At 40.5% G+C, this 27,615-nt stretch overlaps 1 protein-coding gene across 1 annotated transcript in view; it reads right to left on the bottom strand.

Annotated features, from left to right (window-relative positions):
- The window catches only part of TPH2 (tryptophan hydroxylase 2), a 101,810-nt gene that overhangs the window by 52,960 nt on the left and 21,235 nt on the right, over positions 1-27,615 (bottom strand). Inside the window, exons 6-7 of the mRNA XM_002823521.4 lie at positions 8,852-9,048; positions 2,487-2,622 (exon numbers count right to left, since the gene is read on the bottom strand). Of these exons, the coding sequence (XP_002823567.1) occupies positions 2,487-2,622; positions 8,852-9,048 (333 nt within the window). The remainder of the gene's footprint in view (positions 1-2,486; positions 2,623-8,851; positions 9,049-27,615) is intronic.

Genomic DNA, 27,615 nt, shown 5'->3' with positions numbered 1-27,615 from the left:
GTATGGTGTTAAGAGGGCATTAAACAGGTGCCCTCTTGTACTGTACCTCTGACCTCATCTAGCTCCACACCATATGAACTATATTCCTTCAGAGAATGTGAGCTCCCCAGCTGGTTTTCCGTGTTGTTCATTCTCAACAATTCCCCAGCCCTCACCCCCGGTCATTTTTCTCCAATACACTTACCTGACTATGCCTAAGAACCTTGGATAGCTTCCTGTTGCCTACAGAATTAAGTCCAAATGTCCTAGTTTGACAAATGGTCATTCATAATATGGCCTGAAGATACATTTCATCCCTAATACATAAACTGTACCCTGGCTATTCTGGTCTAACAAGCCTTGCACATGTATGCCTCTTGCATGTCTCCACAACTTTGCACTTGCTGTTTCCCCTGACTTGCAAAGCCTCCCCTTCCCTCCCTGTCCAGCCTTATACAAAAATGAAATTTCTGCTCATCCTTCCAGAACCCCACACAAGTTATACGTTCTCAAAAAGCCTTTCAGGACTGTGCCTTCCTCTGTGCTCTCCAGCACTTTGTACACACACTAATTATAACCCTAACCACACTATTTCCTAATTATTTATGTTTCTATCTCCGCTGCCAGAATGTGAGCTGCTTTAAAATAAAAAATAAAAAAAGCTACTATATTTTATTTATCTCTGAATCTACTGCACTGCCCTGCTAGCATTGCACATAAATGTTTGCTGAATGAATTGGCCGAAAGTACTTTGGTAAAAATGTAACACATTATCCTCTGTGGCTAAAATCTCATTTCTTTGCCTCTCTCTCTCTCTGCATACCTATTGGCACGCTATCACAGGTCTCAGGAGGGCCAGTTATTCAAAGGGAACTAACAAAGTGCCTTCTATTTGTAAACAGGGCCATTTGTAAACCCTCTGGGCTAGATTTAGAGATTGCCTTTCTAACTCTGACAGTGCTTCTTTGAGCACTCACTCCACTGAAAGAAGCATTGCTTTTCCAAATGTCTGGGGTCCTATAAGTAACCTTTGTTTACCCTGAAAACACTTTCAGGGAAGCTGAAAAAAGCTTAAAAAAAATGTGGTGACCTGACAGGGACCTACCTGGACTGTTAGCCTTATGCCAGCCTAGGAAAAGGAGGGGTGCTTCAGGGACTTGACTTACCCTTGCTCACTTCTACTACCATCAGCTACTTAACTGCTTGAACCTCAAAAGCTTCTCTGCTCCCCAGTGAAGACCATGGCAACCCATTAACCACGAGTGCATTCAAGTAAAGCAGCATCATAAGCAAAGCGATACCCTGAGTGGCCTGAAGAACAGTGGGGTAAGATTAAAGCAAGGCACTCATTTTAATGCAGCCCAGGAAGGCAAAAGAACCCCAGACCTCCCAGCCTCAGGGTCTTGTTTTTGCTGTTCTCTCAGCCTGAAATTCTCCACCCCATCATATACACATTCAAGTCTCTGCTCAGATGTTGTTTACCAAGAAGCTGTCCTGACCCAATCCAAAAAAACAGCACCCAGGACTCTCCATCTCCTCCCCATGCTCTATTTGTCTTCACAGCACTTATTAGCACTTCATGGAAGCACTTACACCTGACACCATATTCCCTGTCTGTCCATCTGTCTGTATGCTAACCATTGTCTTCACCATTCACCTGGAAGGGCAGGAATGCTATCTCATTCCCAGACAATCCAAGCATGTAGTTGTCTCCCAGTAAATGCTTGTTACATATTTTAAAGCACTCAAAGAAATATGATACAGGGCATTTCACACTTGGAGACTGTACAATCCCACGTGTGATTAGGCCAAATGATTAACATGTGGATGTTCACAGCTTACTCCTGCTTCCTACCCATGTCAGAGCAGTATAGCATCACCTCTTAGCTTCTCTCCCCACTCCTAGCATACCCATTGTCCAGGAGAGAATGGATAAAAGCCCCAAAGGAAAACCAACAGAACCAGAGAAGAATCACAAACCTCATCTATATCTGGAGGTGACGGGCAGGACTAGAGAAGTGTTCAAGAAACTAAAATGGCAGGGAGAGCAAAGCACAGAGTTCTGAGTTTGGAGGTGATGAAAGAGATGAGAGGGGATTAGTAATGAGTTGCTATGGTGTGTGTACATGAACCTCCTTCACGTGAAAGAGGCCTCCTAATGAGAGAGCCTCACATGTTCTGACCATGTGTCAGCATCTACTTTACACTTCTGTGCCTTCTCTTCCTCATCAAAAATGGAGATCTGGCCAAGCAGATGGCTCAGTGTTAGGATAAAGCTAGAGCATCAAGCCAGAGCTGGAATATCAGGGGCCCCCATGGACACAGCTGAGCAGTCTGATCCTTCAGTGAGCCCTTTTCTCTTTAGGTGAGTGATGTGACTCTCACTAGCTCAAAGAAATTAGTTTGGAGGTAAAACAGGGCCTAAGTCATTTTCAAGTAAAGTGATCATTGACCACTTTATGGTGTGGTGGTCTCTGTCCAGCCTGGGCTTTAATGTAGGTACTCACGGTTCCGGGGTGTAGAGGGGATCTGAGCCATGCCGGATGTACTGGGTACAGTGGAACACTCTGTAGGCCAGTCCTGCCAGAAAGTCTCGTGGGCTCAGGTATCCAGCCACTGGCCTCACCGTGAAGCCAGACCTTTCTAAAAAGGCAACAGAAAGAGCCAACTAAATATTAACCCAGCAAGACTTGAGGGCCCAAGCAGGAGCTTCTACTATTTATAAGGAAGATCCAGAAACAAAGTAATCAAGGTCATAAACCTCTTGACAACTGAGTGACATACACTGTTAACAGCTATCATGTTTAGTGCTTCTGATGACTCAAATCACTCTCAAATGATGGTTTCCAGGAGAACAAGACATTCAAGAAAACGAAAAGAAGGGTGAAAAAAGTATTTAGAGATTTAAATTCAGAAGCCCAATTAGGATAAGAAATCTCAGATAAATTGATTACAGTCGAAAGTGATGCTTACAACACATTACCTGGTATCTTTCTAAGAGACATACCTAGGGATCTCTTCTGTGTGCATGTGTTCAGTGACACACAGCTAAGCACCCCCTTCACTAGCATCTTCAAATCAGTTCACACTGAGGCTTTCTATTGCCAATACCCGCTAACTTCTTCACTCTATATTGTTTTCTGTGATGTTATATCAATTATCACAATTTGAAGAGGTACACCAAAGCCCTACGTGCTCTATTGGTTTATGGTAAGAGGAAACAAAGTAAGAATGCAATAAAGTCTATAAACCTGCCCTATACCACAAATTCAATTAGGTTGTGAGTCATCAGTGTTCTCAGTCTAAGGGCTACATAATGTTTTCTTCTCAGGAAGGCCCAGAAAACTTACAGCAGAAGGGCTATTCTTTTTTTTTTTTTTTCAAATATGCGTTTTATTAAAATGTTGTATAGAGTCGTATATTGCTTAACAACGGGGATACATTCTAGGAAATGCATTATTAGGTGATTTTGTTTTGTAAATCTCATAGAGTGTACTTACACAAACTTAGATGGTACAGCCTACTCCTAGGCTACAAATCTGTACAACACATTACTATACTGAATATTGTAGGCAATTGTAACACATTAGTAAGTATTTGTGTCTCTAAACATATCTAAACATAGAAAAGGTACAGTGAAAATACAGTATTATAATCTCATAAGATCACCACTATGCATGAGGTCCATTGTTGACCGAACAGTCTATATGTAGCACATGACTATTTTTAAATGGCTGCTTTATGCTCTTCTCACAAGAGCAGTTCTATTTTTAATATAAATTGTATATGTTTAAGGTATATAACTTTATGTTTTGATACACACATACAGTAAGTCCTCAACATCGTCGATAGGTTCTTGAAAAATGTGATTTTAAGTGAATGACATAAAGCAGTGCCCAGAATAACATCATTTCCTTCAACACTGTATTGTCATAATGTTGATGAGGGGAAAAATTGGTTTTGTTTTACATCGTTTCACTTTAAGCCACAGTTTTCAAGAACCTATTGATGACGTTAAGTGAGGATTTACTGTAATAGTGAAACGATTACTACATTCAAGTTCATTAATATATCTTTCTTCTCATATAGTTATATGTGCACATGCGTGTGTGTGTGTCTGTGTGTGTGTGTGTGTGTGTAGTAAGAGCACATAAAATGTAGTAACAAATTTCCCTTATATAATATGATATTATTAACACAGTCCTCATGCTGTTCATTAAATCTCTAGATTACCGGGCACTGTGGCTCATACCTGTAATCCCAGTACTTTAGGAGGCCAAGGTGGGTGGATGGTTTGAAGCCAGGAGTTCGAGACCAACCTGGGCAACATGGCAAAACTTTGTATCTACTAAAAATAAAAAAATTAGCTGGCATAGGCAGCACACACCTGTAGTCCCAGCTACTCGGGGAACACAGGTGAGGCACAGGAATTGCTTGAGCCTAGGAGGTGGAGGTTGCAGTGAGCCGAGCTTACGCCACTGCACCCCAGCTTAGGCAACACAGCAAGACTCTATCTAAAAAATAATAACTATTAAAAAAAGATCTCTAGACTTATTCATCCTATCTAACTGCAACTTTGTACTCTTTGACCAATATCTCCCCACTTACTCCACCTCCTGCCCCTTGTAACCACTGGTCTATTCTTTGCTTCTGTGTATTTAACTTTTCCAAATTCCACATATGAGATAATGCAGTATTTTTCTTTCTGTGTCTGGCTTATTTCATTTAGCATAATGTCCTGGAAGGCTATTCCTTTAACTCATTAGGAGAGTACCACACAATGGTTGAAAATGATCTTAAGAGGCAAGAACCAACTAAGCTTATAAAATAGGCCCATCCTGGGGTTTCTGGTACCTGCTGGAAATAACCTGTTCTCAGGCCTCCTCAGACCCATAATTCGAACAGCACTATGTTCATTCCAAAAGCCTTCACTTTGGATTATTCCCCAGTGAATATCAAAAAGATAAGTGTATTTTCTTCTTTTTCCACATTACATCAATTAAGCCAGTATATCCCACATGTGGGACATATGTAACAGTACACAGAGGAACACTTTTTTTTAACAGTTATGTATTCTATTTTTAGGTGAATTAGAAAAAATATAAAACCATGACATCAAGAACTTTGAATCTGTAGATACCAATGCTTTAAAAGTTTCTGTTTTAAATAAATTAGGTATTTTAAAAGTGAGTCAATGAAATGATATAAGGACACCTATACTTACATCATACTATCTACATACCAGTGCGCGATACAAAGTAGGCGATATAGCCAGTTCACCAAGGGTTGTGGAAAACAATAATGAAAGAAATAGCTAAGACTCTGCTATGCTTAATGTGTGTTAGGCACATTAAGCCTTTTAAGGTATATCAATTAATTTCTCCTCTCAACCACCTTGTGAGGTAGATAAAATTACTATCTCCATTGACAGAGGAGGAAACAGAGACACAGAAAGGTTAAGGTGACTCTCCTAAGGTCATATAGCTAGGAAGGGGCAGAGTGGGGACCCAAGCCCTGACATTCTACATCCAGGGTCTACGGTCCAAGCCACTATACCATACTGCCTCTCATAAGAATATTAATTTAGGGGGCAAATACGGCAATATTTATGAGGTGATATTCTAACTATTGGGGTTTGGGGAACAATGCAGTAAAAAGCCATCTCGATATAAGGAGCTCTTGGTAAAGAGGTAATATGCATATAGCTCTGTGGGACACAAAGAAGATGACAGGAGAATACAGTCTAGTTAACAACATAAGGCATGAGGTAATTAGGTGCTAATTAAGTGATATTGATCGGTAGTTCTCAATCTCTTTTCCTCAGTAACAAATATAGTAGATGATGTTCACACATAACATAGAATGAAATCAGAGTTGGTGAGATCATGGTGGCTGCTATGATCAAGATTCACGAAGGAGGCAGGACTTGCTCTGAGTCCTGAAGAATAGGTAGAATTTGAGTAGGTGGAGAAGAGATGAAATTTTCTAGTAAGGAACAGAGTTTAAGCAAAGGTAAAGAGAGCCCACAGCAAGGGCAGAGGGTTTGTACAGGGCAGTTGCAGCAGGAAACTAACTTGGAAACCTGGGTCAGGGCCTCAGATTGAGGCTGAGCTGTTCAGACTTGAGTGTGTAAAACAGAGATCAGCAAACTATCACCTACAGGCCAAATCCAGTCCACTGCCTGTTTTTGTACACCCCAAAAGTGAGAATAGTTTTGTTTGTTTGTTTGTTTGTTCATTTGTTTGTTTTGAGACAGAGTCTCACTCTGTCACCCAGGCTGGAGTGCAGTGGCGTGATCTCAGCTCACTACATCTTCTGCCTCCCAAGTTCAAGTGATTCTCGTGCCTCAGCCCCACAAGTAGCTGGGACTGCAGGCACCCACCACCATGCCCAGCTAATTTTTGTATTTTCAGTAGAGACAGGGTTTCGCCATGTTGGCCAGGCTGGTCTTGAACTCTTGACCTCAAGTGATCCGCCTGCCTTGGCCTCCCAAAGTGCTGAGGTGTGAGCCACCACGCCTAGTCAGTTTTTATATTTTTTAATAGACACATTTAAATGGCTATAAAAGTACCTATATAATAGCCTTGATTTTGCCTCTTGGCCCAAAAAGCCTAAAATATTTACCATCTGGCCTTTTACAAAAAAAGTTTGCCAGTCCTAGTGAAAACAAGAGGGAGCCAATGATAGTTTCTGAGCAGAGATGTCAGAAAAAAAAGTAATGTTTTAGAAAGTAACATTTATCGGCAGTGGGCAGGAGAGTTAAGGGAAGAAAATATAGGCATCAAGGTTATAAAATGATGAGGATCTCAATTTGGATGATAGCAGTAGAACGGAAAGAAAAGGACAGATTTACCACATGTCATGAAGCCATAAGTGGCAACAGGCGGAGACTGTGGTAGGCTAAATAATGGCCCCCCAAGGATGCCTACGTCTTAATCCCCTGAATCTGTGAGTATGTGAACTTACATGGCAAAAGAGACTTTGCAGATGTTATTAACTTAAGGATCCTGAGATGGAGAGACTCTCCTAGACTATTTGGGTGGGGCCAATATAATCATAAGAGTCCTTATAAGAGGGAGGCAGAAGGGTCAGCGTCAGAGAAGGAGATGTGACAATGGAAGCAAGAGGTTGGAGTGATGCAAAGAAGAGTCCACGAGCCAAAGAATGCAGGGGGACTCTAGAAGCTGGGAAAGGCCAGGGCACAGAAGCCACCAGAAGGAATGAGCCCTGTCAACACCCTGATTTTAGACTTCTGAGCTCCAGAACTGTGAGATAACTCGTGTTGTTTTAAGTCACAAAGTTTGTGGTAATGTGTTACAGCTATAATTGGACACTAACACAAAGAAGGGCTGAGTATGGGATTGGGGGATAAAGTGGGTAGGAATTCAGAGGAGTCCTTAGAGGCAAGCCTGATGAGTTTAGAAAAAACAGTACTGATAGAAACTGGGGAGACAAGCAAGAAAGCAAGTTCTGGGAAAGAGAGCAGGCAATGAAGTTTTTGCTTTTGGAACTATTGCACTTGAAAGAAGAGAGAGAAAAGGGCAGAGAATCCAAGGACTTACGCACAAGGAAAAACAGAAGAGGAAGCGGGACCACCATGAAACTTTGCCTCTTCCCCCAACCCCTCACAAGCCTATTTCCCAGCTATTTGTTCCAAGGGGATGTTGTCAGTGAAGGGACCCACAGAGAGTGTGAAATGATGTCACTGTATGATTCATCGGGTTCACTAGTGTAACATCAGCAACAAGTACAATCCGTGACACACAAATTACAATGTTAAGTATTGATCAATTAGTTGATTGATTGATTGACTAGTTGTGTGACCAGAAAGTTGTCCCATTCCAGACCCCAAGTGAGGATTCTTGGATCTCACGCAAAGAATTCAAAGTGAGTCCATGAAGTGAGAGCAAGTTTATTAAGAAAGTAAAGGAATAAAAGAATGACTACTCCATAGGCAGAGCTGTGGAATGGATCACTGGTTGCCCATTTTTATGGTTATTTCTTGATTATATGCTAAACAAGGAGTGGATTACTCACAAGTTTTCTGGGAAAGGGGTGGGCAATTCCCAGAACTGACGGTTCCTCCCCTTTTTAGGCTATATAGGGTAATTTCCCAACATTGCCATGGCATCTGTAAACTGTCACGGCACTGGTGGGAGTGTCTTTCAGCATGCCAATGCCTTATGATTAGTGTATAATGAGTAGTGAGAATGACCAGAGGTCACTCTAATCGTCATCTTGGTTTTGGTGGGTTTGGGCTGGCTTCTTGACTGCAACCTGTTTTATCAGCAAGGTCTTTATGACCTGTATCTTGTGCGACCTCCTATCTCATCCTGTGACTTAGAATGCCGTACCTCCTGGGAATGCAGCCTAATAGGTCTCAGCCTTATTTTACCCAGCCCCTATTCAAGATGGAGTTGCTCTGGTCCAAACGCCTCCGACAGTTGCCTGATTTCTGCTAGAGGAGAGTCACTAATATTCAACATTATCCATAAAATATCATCATTCAGTTCATAATTTTTAACAAAGCAAACAAAAAGGCACTTTTGGAGGTCATTTCATACTCATGTAGCCCAGCATAGCAGCTCCTGGATCAGAAAAAGCTCAGAGCTGAACTTGCAAACAATCTTTGGGCCTTACCATTTACAACAGCCAGCCACAAAGAGGCCTCAGCAAGCCCCTGAGCTGCAAAAACAGCTGAGTCCCTACTCTGCTTCCCACAGGTGGCCACAGGTAATTGTTGGCTCAAAGCCAACAATTTTTTAAATCACTATTTTTCCTTTTTTGGAAAAAGAGCCATTGCTGCAACCTGTGTCCTTGGAAGGCAATTGAGGATATTGACTAATAAGAGACAGCCTGTGCGAAATCTTACCTTTCAGAAACATGGAGACATCTTCGAGTTGAGGCACATTGTCCTCTCTGTAGCCACAGTATTTAGTCAGCAGAGGGAAGTTTTTCAAATACTCTCGGCAAGCATGAGTGGGATAGAGTTTGGAGAGCTCCCGGAATACAACACCCCAAGTTTTAGTTTCTTCTTCAGTATACTCCACCCTGGGAATGGGCTGACCACTAGGCAGGAGAGAAGAAAACCAAATGAATCTAGCTTTGAATCACTGAGTTAAGTGTTTTCTCACCTCAATACCTATCGCAATCAGACCCTGGCAAAGTGGAGCACATGAGTGTCTGAAAGGATCCCATTAAGTATTATTTTTTAAAGCAAATGCTAACCTTCTAATGTTGTGCATGTGTATTTGAATTTCCATATAAATTATTTTTTAATTCAGTTATATCTTCACACATCCTTAGAGAAATGTGATAAGATTTATATTCTTAAACTGAGGTCAGTAACAAGTAATAGTTCCGAGTTGGAAGGAACTGGTTTAGGTCCAAAACTATTCTCTGACAGCATTTTCTGCAAACACCTAAAAACAGTAATAAATAAGTGTTTTGTCTCTTAAAAATAAAAATGCTTTATGGGTTCTTTTTGTCCCTTGCCCAGACTCACCCCAATCTTCAAGTGTAATTTTGAGATTATTTGTTCAATGTCCAAAATGTCTGGGAGATACTGAAAGACTATGCTGAATTTAAAAGTGAAAGTTTTGCAAACCAAAAAATAAGGAGCATTCATTGCAGGTCATGCTGAAAGATACACACATTAAGCCCCTCAATTTCAGATGAGGTCAGCAAACTTTTTCTGTAAAGAGCCAAAAAGTAAATATTTTAGGCTTGTAGGTCATATGGTCTCTGTCACAACTGTTCAATTCTGCCACTATATCTCAAAAGCAACCATGCACAATAACAAATGGACGTAGGTGTATTTTAATAAAACTTGTCTTTATTTGGCCCATAAACAGTAGTGTGCTAGTGACTGGTTTAGAATATTGAGACACCGTGCTGGACTGAAGTGGTCAGAGAGAGCTTCCTGGAGGAGGCACACCTTGAGCTGAGACTTTTTGGCCAGGTAAAGACCTGCAGGTTCCGACAAAAAGAAAGTCAGGAGAAACTGGTGCTCTAATATAATAGCAGCCAGCAGCCACAGGCAAGGAACATACCTCGTGATGCAACCAGGGATGGGCAGAAGGGGGAGAATACAATCATGTGCTTTTGTAAACTATTGCTTGAGGGACTCGAATCTGAATTTAGCCTCTGATTAAGATACCTATTCTGAAACTCAGTTAGGATTTGAGAAAACCTCTCATGACATACTCAACAGCCACCTGCAGCACGCCCTCACTTCCCACCCTGGCCATGCGTCAGAAATTCTGCCTCTGCAATTAGCAAATATACACGTACAACATATGGAAGTCCAAACATATACACGTAAAACTAGGAGTTGTGCCCCTGCAATCTACAAATCCAGCCTATAGCAGGTGGTCACTACAGGAACCCATGCATAGACAGCAACTGTCACTCAGGGTTGCTGCAGTGACAGGGGCATCTTCAATGAGCTAGGATCATTCAGGAGCACCCCTGAGGGAGAGAAAAATGAGATAGAGGACTATAACAAGAATAGGCTATCAAACAGATCCCCTAGCTGCCTTCCTCCTCCCCAACTCTCTACATATTTCATTGTTCTCGGCAAAATACTTTCTGTTTAAAGTTCAGGACCAAACGGACTTTCTCCTGCCCCCAAATTATTTTTGTTTAAAAAAAATTAATTGCAGTACATGAGGGATGAGGGAATAACACATACTGAAGAAAAAAACAGAAATTCACATTTGCTTTCTCTAAATACCAAGACTAGGTCTTCCACAAACCAAATTAGAACAAGATTAGCCTTGTTTAAATTTAGCTGTTGATAACAAATAAAAAATTACAACCTGGCAAATATTTGCTGGGAAGATCAAGGCTTCTAAGACCTTGCACCTGTGATGAATTTAGAATGAAAGCTTGAAATGAAAAGACAAAAATAGAAAAGATGTAAGGAAATAAGTATATAAATGGTCTGCCTCTGGTTCCAGAAAATTCAACTAAATCTGTTTGAGTTGGGTAAGCCAGTAAAGCTAATAAGAGCTGTGCATGATCAGAAGGTAGGAAAGCAATGAGGCTGAGACAATAAAGGAAATATTGAGAAGCCACTTGAGAAGAATCGTTAGGTCAAATTTTCCCTTCAACATCAATCTGCAAACATGCAGCATTTCAGAGGGGAGCTGAATATTCAAGGGGTAGAATGAGATGAAGTGTAAATTAGGATAGGAAGAAAGAGTTATACAGGTCTGTTACTTAATAATGAACTTCCAGCCTCGCAGTCTTGGGAATATGAGTGGTCGTGTATGTTAACTGTTCTGTTTGTCTCTCCTGGATAACTTGTCCTGCTCTTTGAGTTAAAAACCGGTGCAATGTACTGCTGCTACCCTAAACCCAAGTAAGTCGGCCTCCGGTCATATCAACAGATTTCTCATACCACTCTAACCCCACACCCCAGGTAACTCTTTAAGGTAAATATTTAAAAATCAATTTGATCGCAAAGTAAATACTAGTTTTATCTACTTCATTTCTGTTGAAAATATCCAAAATACAGAAAAAATAAGAAATTTTCCATTTTTCTATGTAGTTAATACAAGCATACAGTAACAGCTGATATTTGAGAGCTTACTATGTGCCAGGCATATGTTTAAGGTTAAGTGTTTTTATATGAATTGACCCATTTGATTCGCACAATTCCATGAGGTAGATACTGTTATTATCTCCATCTTATGGATGAGGAAAGTGAGGCTCGGAGAAATTAAGCTGCTTGTCTAAAATCATGGATTCAGGCTTAAAACCTAGTCAGTCTAGCTGAAGACTGGCTGTAATCTTAATGGGTTAGTATACACAAATTAAATGAAAAATTGTACTCCAGACTGATGGAGTAAAATTGATTTTTCACATCCCAACTTATTTTTCACGTACCAAACTAAAATAAGGTTTATAGGTATGTGTATTCATATGTAGAAAATCTCATATACAATTATATATCATCATGATACTAGGATATATTTGTAGATCACAAAGAGTACTTTCATCTTTATTCACTCATTTAACTTTCTCAGTAAGACTGTGAGGTTTTACCTGGCTCCTCAACAAAATAAACATGTGTTTGGGGCACCAGGAATGCGGGGCACCAGGAATGCAGGGCACTGACATTTTTTTAGGACTTTGAAATTTGACATTTGGGAAAAAAATCATAGTCATGGGGAAAATCAGAATGTGTTGTATTTCTTTGAATTTGTTATGGGTTAGTGGGTTTTTTGTAAATCGTGTATGAGAAGGGAGCCAGAGGGGTGCCCTGGTCTTTTCAAGGCCTTCGATATATCCTTGTATATCATTATGTATCTTTCTTTCTTTTTTGAGATGGCATCTTGCCCTGTCGCCCAGGCTGGAGTGCAGTGGCACAATCTCGGCTCACTGCAAGCTCCGCCTCCCGGGTTCACGCCATTCTCCTACCTCAGCCTCCGGAGTAGCTGGGACTACAGGCACCCGCCACCACGCCCGGCTAATTTTTTGTATTTTTAGTAGAGATGGGGTTTCACCGTGTTAGCCAAGATGATCTCGATCTCCTGACCTCATGATCCGCCCGCCTCGGCCTCCCAAAGTGCTGGGATTACAGGCGTGAGCCACCGCGTCCGGCCCGTTATGCATCTTTCTATGGGCGCATGTTGTAATGTATATATATAACAGAAGTCATATTCCAGCATCCTACAGCTCTGCTCTGGTCCAAAACTAAAGTTATGTAAGGACTCCACATTCTAGAGAAATTCCCCAGCAGCTGAAGCCAACCATCTCCTTACAGGGCTTGGTGAGAGGCAGCACAAATGGCCCTACCACCAACAAACTCCTCCTGTACCACCTGTACCACACTCTCCCCAGACTTCGTCCACCAGCCTACTAGGGAATCAGAGATGCTCAGCATTGTGAGGAGGTCAGTGTTTGAGGGAAAGGGCAGTTTCTTTCCTCCTCTCAAAGTCAAGACAGCAGGCTGCTCCCTGAGAGTGCACCTGCGAGAAGTGGAGTAGGGCACTTTCTTTCCCAACTGGACCCTTACTAGGCAGCAGGATCCAGGCCTCCAGGTGCTGCCACCACTGCAGAGCAGGGGACCCACAGTCCCTGGGAGAATGTCTGGAGGCCTGGGAGGATGGTGTACCATGGGGAGCCTGGACATACGTCCTCTGAAATTTGAGGTTCACGTGAACATGAAGTCTAATGCCCAGCAAAATCTAGACATTTATGTGGGACCCAGTGTGGTGTGCCTGCGAGAAAGATGGAAAAGTCCCACGCCATCCAGTTCTGCTCAGTTCTCAGGAGGCTGAAGACACCACAGTGGTCCCCATCACCGTCATGAAGAAGCTCTGAGGGCTGCCCCAGCTATGATATGTCACTGACAAGGCCAAGGGAGGCAGAGCACATTTCTGCAGCTGTGGAGGTAAGGGAATGGTCTCCCCCAAGAAAACTATGCCTAACACCATTTCAGCAGAGAACACTCTATCAAAAGGGATTTGTCAGAACCACGGTGAGTGTGGCCTGAGACCTACTCACCACTGACATTCCAGCAAGCATGTAAAAGGGCCTCAGCCTCCTCCATCCCTCCTCGAAGCCCCCAACTCTAGAAGAAATAGGTCTTAGAGAAGGGAAGGAAAAGTGTCTCAGAACCAGAGAACTCCCCAAAAAACACATGCACGTCCACACACATTCACTCCAAATAACTGCGGGAGAGGGAGGATACATTTTGAATCAAGTTTGAGATTAATATTTTTTAAACGAACAAGACCAGGTCTTAAATACCCAAACGAGACTATACTAATAATTGAAAATGACAGGAAATTAGATGTTGCTAAGGAACTTGCTTCCCGGTAGGAAAGTAGAATTCAACCCAATACAGTTGAAAGTAAAGAGTGGGAAAAATAAAACCATTTTATGTTGCTACAAGATGATACTCCTCAACAGACTAATTATATGTAAATATTATAATTGTATATCTAGAGAGTCTCCTGCATTTGTTGGAATTACAGCATTCTCAACAACCACCAAAATTATAATTCACAGGTTCTTAATTTACTGGAGAAAAACAAATGGGACTTTCAGTAGTTTCCATTCACTGTAGATTCTGCCCTCTTGTCAAAGAATGGCAAACTAAGATTGTATGAGCATTGATAGGGAACCAGTGTTCAGTGACGGCAGTACTAGAAAGAAGCTAAAATGGTCACCATGGGGATGTCAACTTGAAAACAGGGAAAATTTTCTGGTGGATTATGTTACTCAGAGATGACTAAGAACTTTCTTTGAGAATATTGAAGGCTGTGACAGGCATCTGTCTGCCTGTATGGTTAAACCCCACTCTTCCTAGAGAAAGGGAGATGATTCTGAAAAACCAGCCTTGTGCTTGCAGAGAAGAGGGAGTGGAAAGTGCATAGACAAATCTAATTGAGGGCAGGTATAGATATAGTTATTTTGTGTGAGTCCTGAGCTTGTTAGACCAAAGTTGTTTAACAAACACATTTTTGACTCAGAAATTCAGGGACATATACCCCACTGAGACTGCAATTGTGGAAGTTCTTTCTACAGCCAGATGAATAAGCAACAATGCTTTCATTTTGTTTAACTATTATTTGATCTTCTCCTCCAGCGGTCCAACAGCAAGCTATTTTTCTTACACATATTTTTAATTAGGGGAATTGGAAAATACTCGATTATGATGCTATATCCTAGCTGCCTCCTGGAGTCCTTGCTGCTAGAATTCCTAATATGAGATGCAGTTTCTCAGCTTGTGTTATCTGTAGAAGAACTTCAGTGTGGGGAAGAAATTCACTTACTCATTGGAGGAAGATGTGACAGGCTGCTATTGATAGTATTTACATCAAGATGGCAAGACTGTCTGAAACACAACACCAATTGTGTTCTTTGAAAACAGCCAGATTTTCTCAGTGGCAAGGAGCAAACAGAGCAGAAGATAACAGAGAATTGGGTAAAGGAATGGGTGAATCTGATAGAAATAGTTAAGAATGAACTCATTTACTATTTTATTTCATTACATGTTCCTTAGGGCAGGAGATGCCTCACTTATTCAAGAGATGTTTATCTGCCTGGAATAGACTGTCCCTCTCATCTTTTCTTTCCTTCCCCACCTTTGGTGTTTCTGTCTTGATTGACATTTCTACCTGGCGGTTGCAGAAAACAAATAAGAAGAGATTAAATTCATCAACTTTGCAACTCGTTAGCAATTAGCAGCTCCTCGGCATGTTCTGCATATGTATCTCAGAACTTAAAGTATAATAAAATATATATAATTTTACTGTATGAAAACTATACCTTAATTTCTAAAGTGTAATTTATGGTGTTGAATCAATAAAACACAGAATCCTTTAAAAAAAAAAAAAAGATTTAGACAGGGCCTTTGAAGAAAGATTATGGGAACATCAAGGCTAGTGGTCTCTTATTCCTTCTTGATTTTTGAGATGCCTTTGTTGCACTCCTCAATAAATATACCCTGAATTTGGCATTATTTCCAGAGAGCTATTTGTAATTTATCCCCTTTCCTTCTTATTCAAGAAAGCACCTAAGAATATAGAAGACTGAGGTTGACATTATTCTAACATTATTATAAGAATAACCTTATTTTTAATCTAATGTAACTTTTTAAAGGAATTCATCACTCAACATACATTAAAGACCTAAATGTAAAACCCAACACTATAAAATCTCTAGAAGAAAACCTAGGGAGTACCATCTTGGATATGGGAATAGGCAAAGATTTCATGACAAAGACACCAAAAGCAATTGCAACAAAAGCAAAAATTAGCAAGTGGGATCTAATTAAACTTAACTGCTCCTGTGCAGCAAAAGGAACTACCAACAGAGTAAATGGATGACCTACAGAATAGGAGAAAATATTTGCAAACTATGCATCTGACAAAGCTCTAATATCCAGCATCTATAAGGAACTTAAACCAATTTATTAAATTGGTGCAAAAGTAATTGCAGTTTCTAACACAAGAGAAAAACAACCTCATTAAAAAGTGAGCAAAGGGGAGGAGCCAAGTTGGCTGAATAGGAACAGCTCCAGTCTACAGCTCCCAGCGTGAGCGACGCAGAAGACGGGTGATTTCTGCATTTCCATCTGAGGTACCGGGTTCATCTCACTAGGGAGTGCCAGACAGTGGGCGCAGGTCAGTGGGTGCGCACACCATGCGCGAGCAGAAGAAGGGCGAGGCATTGCCTCACTTGGGAAGTGCAAGGGGTCAGGGAGTTCCCTTTCCTAGTCAAAGAAAGGGGTGACAGATGGCACCTGGAAAATTGGGTCACTCCCACCCGAATACTGTGCTTTTCCGAGGGGCTTAAAAAACAGCGCACCAGGAGATTGTATCCCGCACCTGGCTCAGAGGGTCCTACGCCCACGGAGTCTCGCTGATTGCTAGCACAGCAGTCTGAGATCAAACTGCAAGGCGGCAGCGAGGCTGGGGGAGGGGCGCCCGCCATTGCCCAGGCTCGCTTAGGTAAACAAAGCAACCAGGAAGCTCGAACTGGGTGGAACCCACCACAGCTCAAGGAGGCCTGCCTGCCTCTGTAGGCTCCACCTCTGGGGGCAGGGCACAGACAAACAAAAAGACAGCAGTAACCTCTGCAGACTTAAATGTCCCTGTCTGACAGCTTTGAAGAGAGCAGTGGTTCTCCCAGCACGCAGCTGGAGATCTGAGAACCGGCAGACTGCCTCCTCAAGTGGGTCCCTGACCCCTGACCCCCGAGCAGCCTAACTGGGAGGCACCCCCCAGCAGGGGCAGACTGAATCCTCACACGGCTGGCCGGGTACTCCAACAGACCTGCAGCTGAGGGTCCTGTCTGTTAGAAGGAAAACTAACAAACAGAAAGGACATCCACACCAAAAACCCATCCATACATCACCATCATCGAAGACCAAAAGTAGATAAAACCACAAAGATGGGGGGAAAACAGAGCAGAAAAACTGGAAACTCTAAAAAGCAGAGCACCTCTCCTCCTCCAAAGGAACGCAGTTCCTCACCAGCAACGGATCAAAGCTGGACGGAGAATGACTTTGATGAGCTGAGAGAAGAAGGCTTCAGACGATCAAATTACTCCGAGCTACGGGAGGATATTCAAACCAAAGGCAAAGAAGTTGAAAACTTAGAAAAAAATTTAGAAGAATGTATAACTAGAATAACCAATACAGAGAAGTGCTTAAAGGAGCTGATGGAGCTGAAAACCAAGGCTCGAGAACTACATGAAGAATGCAGAAGCCTCAGGAGCCGATGCGATCAAATGGAAGAAAGGGTATCAGCGATGGAAGATGAAATGAATGAAATGAAGCAAGAAGGGAAGTTTAGAGAAAAAAGAATAAAAAGAAACGAGCAAAGCCTCCAAGAAATATAGGACTATGTGAAAAGACCAAATCTACGTCCGATTGGTGTACCTGAAAGTGACGGGGAGAATGGAACCAAGTTGGAAAACACTCTGCAGGATATTATCCAGCAGAACTTCTCCAATCTAGCAAGGCAGGTCAACATTCAGATTCAGGAAATACAGAGAACGCCACAAAGATACTCCTCAAGAAGAGCAACTCCAAGACACATAATTGTGAGATTCACCAAAGTTGAAATGAAGGAAAAAATGTTAAGGGCAGCCAGAGAGAAAGGTCGGGTTACCCTCAAAGGGAAGCCCATCAGACTAACAGCGGATCTCTCAGCAGAAACTCTACAAGCCAGAAGAGAGTGGGGGCCAATATTCAACATTCTTAAAGAAAAGAATTTTCAACCCAGAATTTCATATCCAGCCAAACTAAGCTGCATAAGTGAAGGAGAAATAAAATACTTTACAGACAAGCAAATGCTGAGAGATTTTGTCACCACCAGGCCTGCCCTAAAAGAGCTCCTGAAGGAAGCGCTAAACATGGAAAGGCACAACCAGTACCAGCCGCTGCAAAATCATGCCAAAATGTAAAGACCATCGAGACTAGGAAGAGACTGCATCAACTAATGAGGAAAATAACCAGCTAACATCATAATGACGGGATCAAATTCACACATAATAATATTAACTTTAAATGTAAATGGACTAAATGCTCCAATTAAAAGACACAGACTGGCAAATTGGATAAAGAGTCAAGACCCATCAGTGTGCTGTATTCAGGAAACCCATCTCACGTGCAGAGACACACATAGACTCAAAATAAAAGGATGGAGGAAGATCTACCAAGCAAATGGAAAACAAAAAAAGGCAGGGGTTGCAATCCTAGTCTCTGATAAAACAGACTTTAAACCAACAAAGATCAAAAGAGACAAAGAAGGCCATTACATCATGGTAAAGGGATCAATTCAACAAGAAGAGCTAACTATCCTAAATATATATGCACCCAATACAGGAGCACCCAGATTCATAAAACAAGTCCTGAGTGACCTACAAAGAGACTTAGACTCCCACACATTAATAATAGGAGACTTTAACACCCCACTGTCAACATTAGACAGATCAACAAGACAGAAAGTCAACAAGGATACCCAGGAATTGAACTCAGCTCTGCACCAAGCAAACCTAATAGACATCTACAGAACCCTCCACCCCAAATCAACAGAATATACATTGTTTTCAGCACCACACCACACCTATTCCAAAATTGACCACATACTTGGAAGTAAAGCTCTCCTCAGTAAATGTAAAAGAACAGAAATTATAACAAACTATCTCGCAGATCACAGTGCAATCAAGCTAGAACTCAGAATTAAGAATCTCACTCAAAACCACTCAACTACATGGAAACTGAACAACCTGCTCCTGAATCACTACTGGGTACATAACAAAATGAAGGCAGAAATAAAGATGTTCTTTGAAACCAACGAGAACCAAGACACAACATACCAGAATCTCTGGGATGCATTCAAAGCAGTGTGTAGAGGGAAATTTATAGCACTAAATGCCCACAAGAGAAAGCAGGAAGGATCCAAAATTGACACCCTAACATCACAACTAAAAGAACTAGAAAAGCAAGAGCAAACACATTCAAAAGCTAGCAGAAGGCAAGAAATAACTAACATCAGAGCAGAACTGAAGGAAATAGAGACACAAAAAAACCTTCAAAAAATAATGAATCCAGGAGCTGGTTTTTTGAAAGGATCAACAAAATTGATAGACCGCTAGCAAGATTAATAAAGAAAAAAAGAAGAATCAAATAGACGCAATAAAAAATGATAAAGGGGATATCACCACCGATCCCACAGAAATACAAACTACCATCAGAGAATACTACAAACACCTCTACGCAAATAAACTAGAAAATCTAGAAGAAATGGATAAATTCCTCGACACATACACTCTGCCAAGACTAAACCACGAAGAAGTTGAATCTCTGAATAGACCAATAACAGGAGCTGAAATTGTGGCAATAATCAATAGCTTACCAACCAAAAAGAGTCCAGGACCAGATGGATTCACAGTGGAATTCTACCAGAGGTACAAGGAGGAACTGGTACCATTCCTTCTGAAACTATTCCAATCAATAGAAAAAGAGGGAATCCTCCCTAACTCATTTTATGAGGCCAGCATCATCCTGATACCAAAGCCGGGCAGAGACACAACCAAAAAAGAGAATTTTAGACCAATATCCTTGATGAACATTGATGCAAAAATCCTCAATAAAATACTGGCAAACCGAATCCAGCAGCACATCAAAAAGCTTATCCACCATGATCAAGTGGGCTTCATCCCTGGGATGCAAGGCTGGTTTAATATACGCAAATCAATAAATGTAATCCAGCATATAAACAGAACCAAAGACAAAAACCACATGATTATCTCAATAGATGCAGAAAAGGCCTTTGACAAAATTCAACAACCCTTCATGCTAAAAACTCTCAATAAATTAGGTATTGATGGGACGTATCTCAAAATAATAAGAGCTATCTATGACAAACCCACAGCCAATATCATACTGAATGGGCAAAAACTGGAAGCATTCCCTTTGAAAACTGGCACAAGACAGGGATGCCCTCTGTCACCACTCCTATTCAACATAGTGTTGGAAGTTCTGGCCAGGGCAATTAGGCAGGAGAAGGAAATAAAGGGTATTCAATTAGGAAAAGAGGAAGTCAAATTGTCCCTGTTTGCAGATGACATGATTGTATATCTAGAAAACCCCATTGTCTCAGCCCAAAATCTCCTTAAGCTGATAAGCAACTTCAGCAAAGTCTCAGGACACAAAATCAATGTACAAAAATCACAAGCATTCTTATACACCAACAACAGACAAACAGAGAGCCAAATCATGAGTGAACTCCCATTCACAATTGCTTCAAAGAGAATAAAATACCTAGGAATCCAACTTACAAGGGATGTGAAGGACCTCTTCAAGGAGAACTACAAACCACTGCTCAAGGAAATAAAAGAGGATACAAACAAATGGAAGAACATTCCATGCTCATGGGTAGGAAGAATCAATATCGTGAAAATGGCCATACTGCCCAAGGTAATTTACAGATTCAATGCCATCCCCATCAAGCTACCAATGACTTTCTTCACAGAATTGGAAAAAACTACTTTAAAGTTCATATGGAACCAAAAAAGAGCCCGCATCACCAAGTCAATCCTAAGCCAAAAGAACAAAGCTGGAGGCATCACACTACCTGACTTCAAACTATACTACAAGGCTACAGTAACCAAAACAGCATGGTACTGGTACCAAAACAGAGATATCGATCAATGGAACAGAACAGAGCCCTCAGAAATAATGCCGCATATCTACAACTATCTGATCTTTGACAAACCTGAGAAAAACAAGCAATGGGGAAATGATTCCCTATTTAATAAATGGTGCTGGGAAAACTGGCTAGCCATATGTAGAAAGCTGAAACTGGATCCCTTCCTTACACCTTATACAAAAATCAATTCAAGATGGATTAAAGACTTAAACGTTAGACCTAAAACCATAAAAACCCTAGAAGAAAACCTAGGCATTACCATTCAGGACATAGGCATGGGCAAGGACTTCATGTCTAAAACACCAAAAGCAAAGGCAACAAAAGCCAAAATTAACAAATGGGATCTAATTAAACTAAAGAGCTTCTGCACACCAAAAGAAACTACCATCAGAATGAACAGGCAACCTACAAAATGGGAGAAAATTTTCGCAACCTACTCATCTGACAAAGGGCTAATATCCAGAATCTACAATGAACTCAAACAAATTTACAAGAAAAAAACAAACAACCCCATCAAAAAGTGGGCAAAGGACATGAACAGACACTTCTCAAAAGAAGACATTTATGCAGCCAAAAGACACATGAAAAAATGCTCACCATCACTGGCCATCAGAGAAATGCAAATCAAAACCACAATGAGATACCATCTCACACCAGTTAGAATGGCAATCATTAAAAAGTCAGGAAACAACAGGTGCTGGAGAGGATGTGGAGAAATAGGAACACTTTTACACTGTTGGTGGGACTGTAAACTAGTTCAACCCTTGTGGAAGTCAGTGTGGCGATTCCTCAGGGATCTAGAACTAGAAATTCCATTTGACCCAGCCATCCCATTACTGGGTATATACCCAAAGGACTATAAATCATGCTGCTATAAAGACACATGCACGCGTATGTTTATTGCCGCATTATTCACAATAGCAAAGACTTGGAACCAACCCAAATGTCCAACAATGATAGACTGGATTAAGAAAATGTGGCTCATATACACCATGGAATACTATGCAGCCATAAAAAATGATGAGTTCATGTCCTTTGTAGGGACATGGTGAAATTGGAAATCATCATTCTCAGTAAACTATCACAGGGACAAAAAACCAAACACCGCATATTCTCACTCATAGGTGGGAATTGAACAGTGAGAGCACATGGACACAGGAAGGGGATCATCACACTCTGGGGACTGTTGTGGGGTGGGGGGAGGGGGTAGGGATAGCATTGGGAGATATACCTAATGCTAGATGACGAGTTAGTGGGTGCACTGCACCAGCATGGCACATGTATACATATGTAACTAACCTGCACATTGCGCACATGTACCCTAAAACCTAAAGTATAATAATAATAAATAAAAAATAAATAAATAAATAAATAAGAATTGAAAAAATAAAATAAAATAAAAAAGTGAGCAAAGGACATTTTTCAAAAGAAGGCATACATGCAGCCAATAATCATATGAAAAATAGCTCAACATCACTGATCATTAGAGAAATGCAAATCAAAACCACATTGAGACCATCTCACACCAGTCAGAATGTTTATTATTTAAAAGTCAAAAAAATAACAGATGCTAGCAAGGTTGCAGAGGAAAGGAAACACTTATACACTGTTGGTGGGAGTGTAAATTACTTTAACCATTGTGGAAAGCAGTATGGCCATTCCTCAAAGAGCTAAAAGCAGAATTACCATTCAACCTAGCAATCCCATTACTGAGTATATACCCAGAGGAATATAAATCATTCTACCATCAAGACACATGCATGCGGAAGTTCACTGCAGCACTATTTACAATAGCAAAGACACAGAATGAACTTACATGTCCATCAGTGATAGATTGGATGAGGAAAATGTGGTATATACACACGATAGAATACTATGCAGCCATAAAAAATGAGATAATGTCTTTTGCAGGAACATGGATGGAGCTGGAGGCTATTATCCTTAGCAAACTAATGCAGGAACAGAAAACTAAATGCTGCATATTCTTACTTGTAAGTGGGAGCTAAATGATAAGTACTTATGAACACAAAGAAGGAAACCACAGACACTGGGGTCTCCTGGAGGGTGGAGGGTGAGAGGAGGGCAAGGAGCAGAAAAGTAAACTATGGGGTACTAGGCTTAACACCTGGGTGATGAAATAATACATACAACAAAACCCGACAACATGTGTTTACCTATGTAATAAACCTTCACATGTATCCCTAAACCTAAAGTAAAAGTTAAAAAAAAGAATTCATCATCACAAAATTTATAATTAACTGTTATCAAGCATTTGTTGCACGTCTCACAACTGAGGTGTCACACCAGGTGTGTAGAAATTTCAATCAGTAATTGATAACTCTCATTTTTAGCCAGTGACCGTAGTGTTACCTAGTACTATATTAGTTGGTACTACCTTCATGAAATAGTGTCACCTGCATCCAAGTGTCTACAGAGTACAGCCAAATACTCAATGAGTATTCAAGAAGATCGCTTATGCCTCTGAGACTGGAAAAATATTGCCAGAATATATATATATATTCTGCATCAACTAAAAATACAAAAATACTAAAAATACTAAAATTAACCGGGCATGGTGGCGTGTGCCTATAATTCCAGCTACTAGAGAGGCTGAGGCAGGAGAATCGCTTGAACCCAGGAGGCGGAGGTTGTAGTGAGCTGAGATCGTGCCACTGCACCTCAGCCTGGACGATAAAGACCCCATCTCAAAACAAAACTACTATATATATATTTTTTTCTGAATATTGCCAGAATGCTAATATATACTAATATATAATATATAATAAGCATATATATACTAATATATATAAGTGTATATATATGCCCAGAATATTGCCAGTATGTATGTGTGTGTGTATATATATATATATATATACATATATATATATATATTTTTTTTTTTTTATCCCATTCCAGTATCTTCCATTGATTTGCTTTCCCAGGTTTTGAATGAAACTGAGATATATGTGGCTGTTTGGGTACTTTGTGACTCCTGCATAAACACCAGTTGTTGATGCTTTAATTTCTCTGAAATGGTTTCTCCTTTTTGCTTTTTGGGCTTGGTGGGTTTCAACAAGAAGTCTCAGCATTTCAAATATGCTGAGACTTCTGTAAAGAGAAGAATAATTTTTTAAAAACCCAAGTCACTTAATTCGATTGGTCTTGTTTTCAACCTGTGTGTCATACCACCTATGTCAAATGGAAGTTGCTAAGCAGATTTTTTTTTTTTTTTTTGAGACAGAGTCTCACTCTGTCACCCAGGCTGGAGTGCAGTGGCACAATCTCGGCTCACTGCAACTTCTGCCTCCCAAGTTCAAGCAATTCTTCTGCCTCAGCCTCCTGAGTAGCTGGGACTATAGGCGCGTGCCACCACGCCTGGCTAATTTTTGTATTTTTAGTAGAGACAGGGTTTCACCATATTGGCCAGGCTGGTCTTGAACTCCTGACCTCGCGATCTGCCCACCTCGGCCTCCCAAAGAGCTGGGATTACAGGTGTGAGCCACCGTACCCAGCCGCTAAGCAGATTTTTTAAAAACGAAAACATGTGGCCTCTTGGGCAGTATATATATATATATATATATATATATATATATATATATATACATACATATATATATATATATACACACATACATATATATATATATACACATACATATATATATATATACATACATATATATATACATACCTATATATATACACACACATACGCTAATACATAGTATTAGTATATATATAATATATATGGCTATATATATATATATATACACACTAAATGGAGTTGATGATGAATTCTAATTAAGGTTTAACCATAAAGCAAATATAATTTTTATTTACTGACTTCCAAGAATTCATAAGAAAAGTCTGGGAGTCCTGCATTTGATAAAATTAGACTTCAGAATTCAGACCATAAAGGACACTCAATAAATTTATGATAAAATATTATCAGTAATGCCCAGGGGCAAAAAAGCAAAAAGTAAAATATTCAAAATATTACTCTGCTAAATGTGTCTCCCTATTAGGATATACACTTCTTGAAGGCAGAGATTTTTGTTGCTTTGTTCATTTTTGTATCCCTGCTACCCAGGGTGGAGCCTGGAATGCAGAGGTGTTCAGGCCAGGCACGGTGGCTCACATCTGTAATCCCGGCACTCTGGGAGGCCAAGGCAGGTGGATCACCTGAGGTCAGGGGGTCAAGACCAGCCTGGCCAACATGGTGAAACCCCGTCTCTACTAAAAATACAAAAATTAACCAGGCATGGTGGCGTGTGCCTGTAATTCCAGCTACTAGAGAGGCTGAGGCAGGAGAATCACTTGAACCCAGGAGGCGGAGGTTGCAGTGAGCTGAGATCGTGCCACTGCACCTCAGCCTGGATGACAGATACTCTATCTCAAAACAAAACAAAAAAATAATATTTGTTAAGTGAGTAAATCAATCAATCAGCCTAAAGCAAAACACAGATTTAAATGTTGGGGAAAAAATAGTTATGCATCAGAGAGTCTGGCAGATATTTATTTGTCTTGCCTCATATATTTCAATTACTGTGCAAAAAGCAAAGATTCAGGATTTTAACAAACTTTCTGGTAGCTTCCAATTATTCCTATGTACAATTTACATATAAGGGTTTCTTTTTTCTAATTTTCTCAATTCAGTTTTCCTGACCCTTGTCTAGACATCATCACTCAGTCACACTTGTAACCAAAATTTTCACCAGGAAAGAAAGCAGCATATGTAAACCCAAAGGGACAGAAGAGTCCAAACTTAACTAAATACAGAGATGTTTCCTTGGCTAGACATTCTAATCAATGAACTTCAAAAACATTTCCAAGGCTACAGAGCACAATGATTTAATAATATTTTTTTACAAACAAAAACTCACAAATCAGTACAGCAACTTAACAACCATCTAAATTATGCCTGAATTTCAAAACATTCAAGTTATCTGACATACGTGGCTTGATGGGGACTCATCTGTAGAGGAGGTTAGGAGCCCCATGACTGCTAAGCCATGCCATAGAGTAAACATAAAGGCATAAACGCATTTTCAGCTAGTCCCCTAGGCCAGTCAGGTAAAGAGCATTTGCGATCACATATTTTATTTGCTTTTGCAAATGAGTTTTGCACACATGAATTTTCATAAATGAGTCTACGGGCCCTAAGGAACTTTCAGATGGGAGCAAACAAAAACGTTAGTTTGTTTTGTTCACATTGTTAATATTGGTGCTGCCTTTACAAGAGACATAATGAAAATAAACTACTGCACCTAAGGAGCCTCAGGGAGAACAAAGATTTAACTCCTAGAAATTATTTGTTTTTATTTGTCCTGTGCACCACAGGGTAGGGCTTCCCACTATTTTCTCACCTTGCAGAAAGTCCTCTTCATATTCTAAAGAACTGATTTTCATCTGCAAAAACTATCATCAAATTAAATATCAACAGCAACAACAATGGATCTAACATCCATCAATATGTGCACGCTCAACATACACAAGGAGCTTGAGCTCAAAGAACTTGATACAGAAAAGAGCTAAAATTCCCAGTCGCCAATAGCAGCTAACAGTCCTGGGCCATTAGAATGAAGATTCACAGAGGTAGAATCTCTAAGAGCCACAGATTTAATCAGATACATCTTGTACCTTGTTTGAAAGGGACAGAACACAGCTAACTACTAGGCCCTGATCTTTTTAAGAGTGATAGATGAAGAAGCGTGATTATCCTACAGCTCATGGTCCTGTGCAAATTAATAATAGCATTCATTTATTCACCCACCCATTTCACTGTAACAATAACAATACTATAACAGTTCATTACATGGATTATGTCATATAATGCTTATCCCACAGACTGACTAAATGACTATTCATGTCCTCACTTAACTGTTGAAGACACTGAGGCTTACAAATGTAATAATCTGTCCAAGATCAAACAGCTAGTAAGTACAATAGTGGGGACTCAGATGTAGGAAGACTAGCTATAGAGACCCCACTCTTGACCAATACACATCAGTACAAGGTACTGAGTACCCAATGTGTACCTAGCATCAAGGTTTGGCCTCCATTTCCTCATTCGAAACTGAGGGAAATAAGACTTCTCACATCGTGAGGATCAAATGAGAGGTCATCTGTAAAACATCCTGGCCAGTGCCTAGTGCCTAATAGGTACTCAGTATAACTGATTCTCTTCCTCCAGGTGTATAAAAAGGAATAAAATTTCATCACTTCCCTGCAGGGTTGGGAACAGGTCTGGAGATGACAAAACAGCACTGTTCCATATAAATCCATTCACCTCTCAAGCAGGACTTGTGGAAGTAATTCGAATCCTTCATGCTCATGAAAATCATTTTAAAGTAAAAATACTCATACCTCTTTCCCTGTGAAATACATTAGAATTTGGTGCAACTGTTGTCCTTGTCAGTAAGTGATACAGGACCATACTGCGTTAATGTTTTCCACAGCTGTGGGAGCCATGCTATAATCAGACAACATCCTACTGAGGCTTTCACACACATCTTAAAAACCCACCAAGCCCAAAAAGCAAAAAGGAGAAACCTTTTCCAAATCAATTTTCCCTTTTGTCTTTCTTTGCAACTCTCAGGCTCCCTTCCTTTCAGCCATTGAGCTGCGCTTCAGGTAGAGAGAAACATTTGGCATGAAAATGATTCTCTCATAAAGCCTGAAGTATTTTAAATACTTATAAGAACTGTGCATTTCAAATACGCTAAGACTTCTGTAAAGAGAAGGATAACTTTATAAAAACCGAAGTCACTTAATTCTATTGGTCTTGTTTTCAACCTGTGTGTGATACCACCTATGTCAAATGGAAGTTGCTAAGCAGATTTTTTAAAAAAGAAAAGATGTGGCATCTTGGGCAGAGAAAGATATTTGAATTCTACAGGAGAAGCACTCTAAAAATCCCTAATATGACCTCCTCAGAAACTATCCTACTCATCTGGGA

Source organism: Pongo abelii, chromosome 10, assembly GCF_028885655.2.
Source record: "Pongo abelii isolate AG06213 chromosome 10, NHGRI_mPonAbe1-v2.0_pri, whole genome shotgun sequence".
Lineage (NCBI taxonomy): Eukaryota > Metazoa > Chordata > Mammalia > Primates > Hominidae > Pongo > Pongo abelii.
This window is presented reverse-complemented; position numbering and strand designations above follow the sequence as displayed.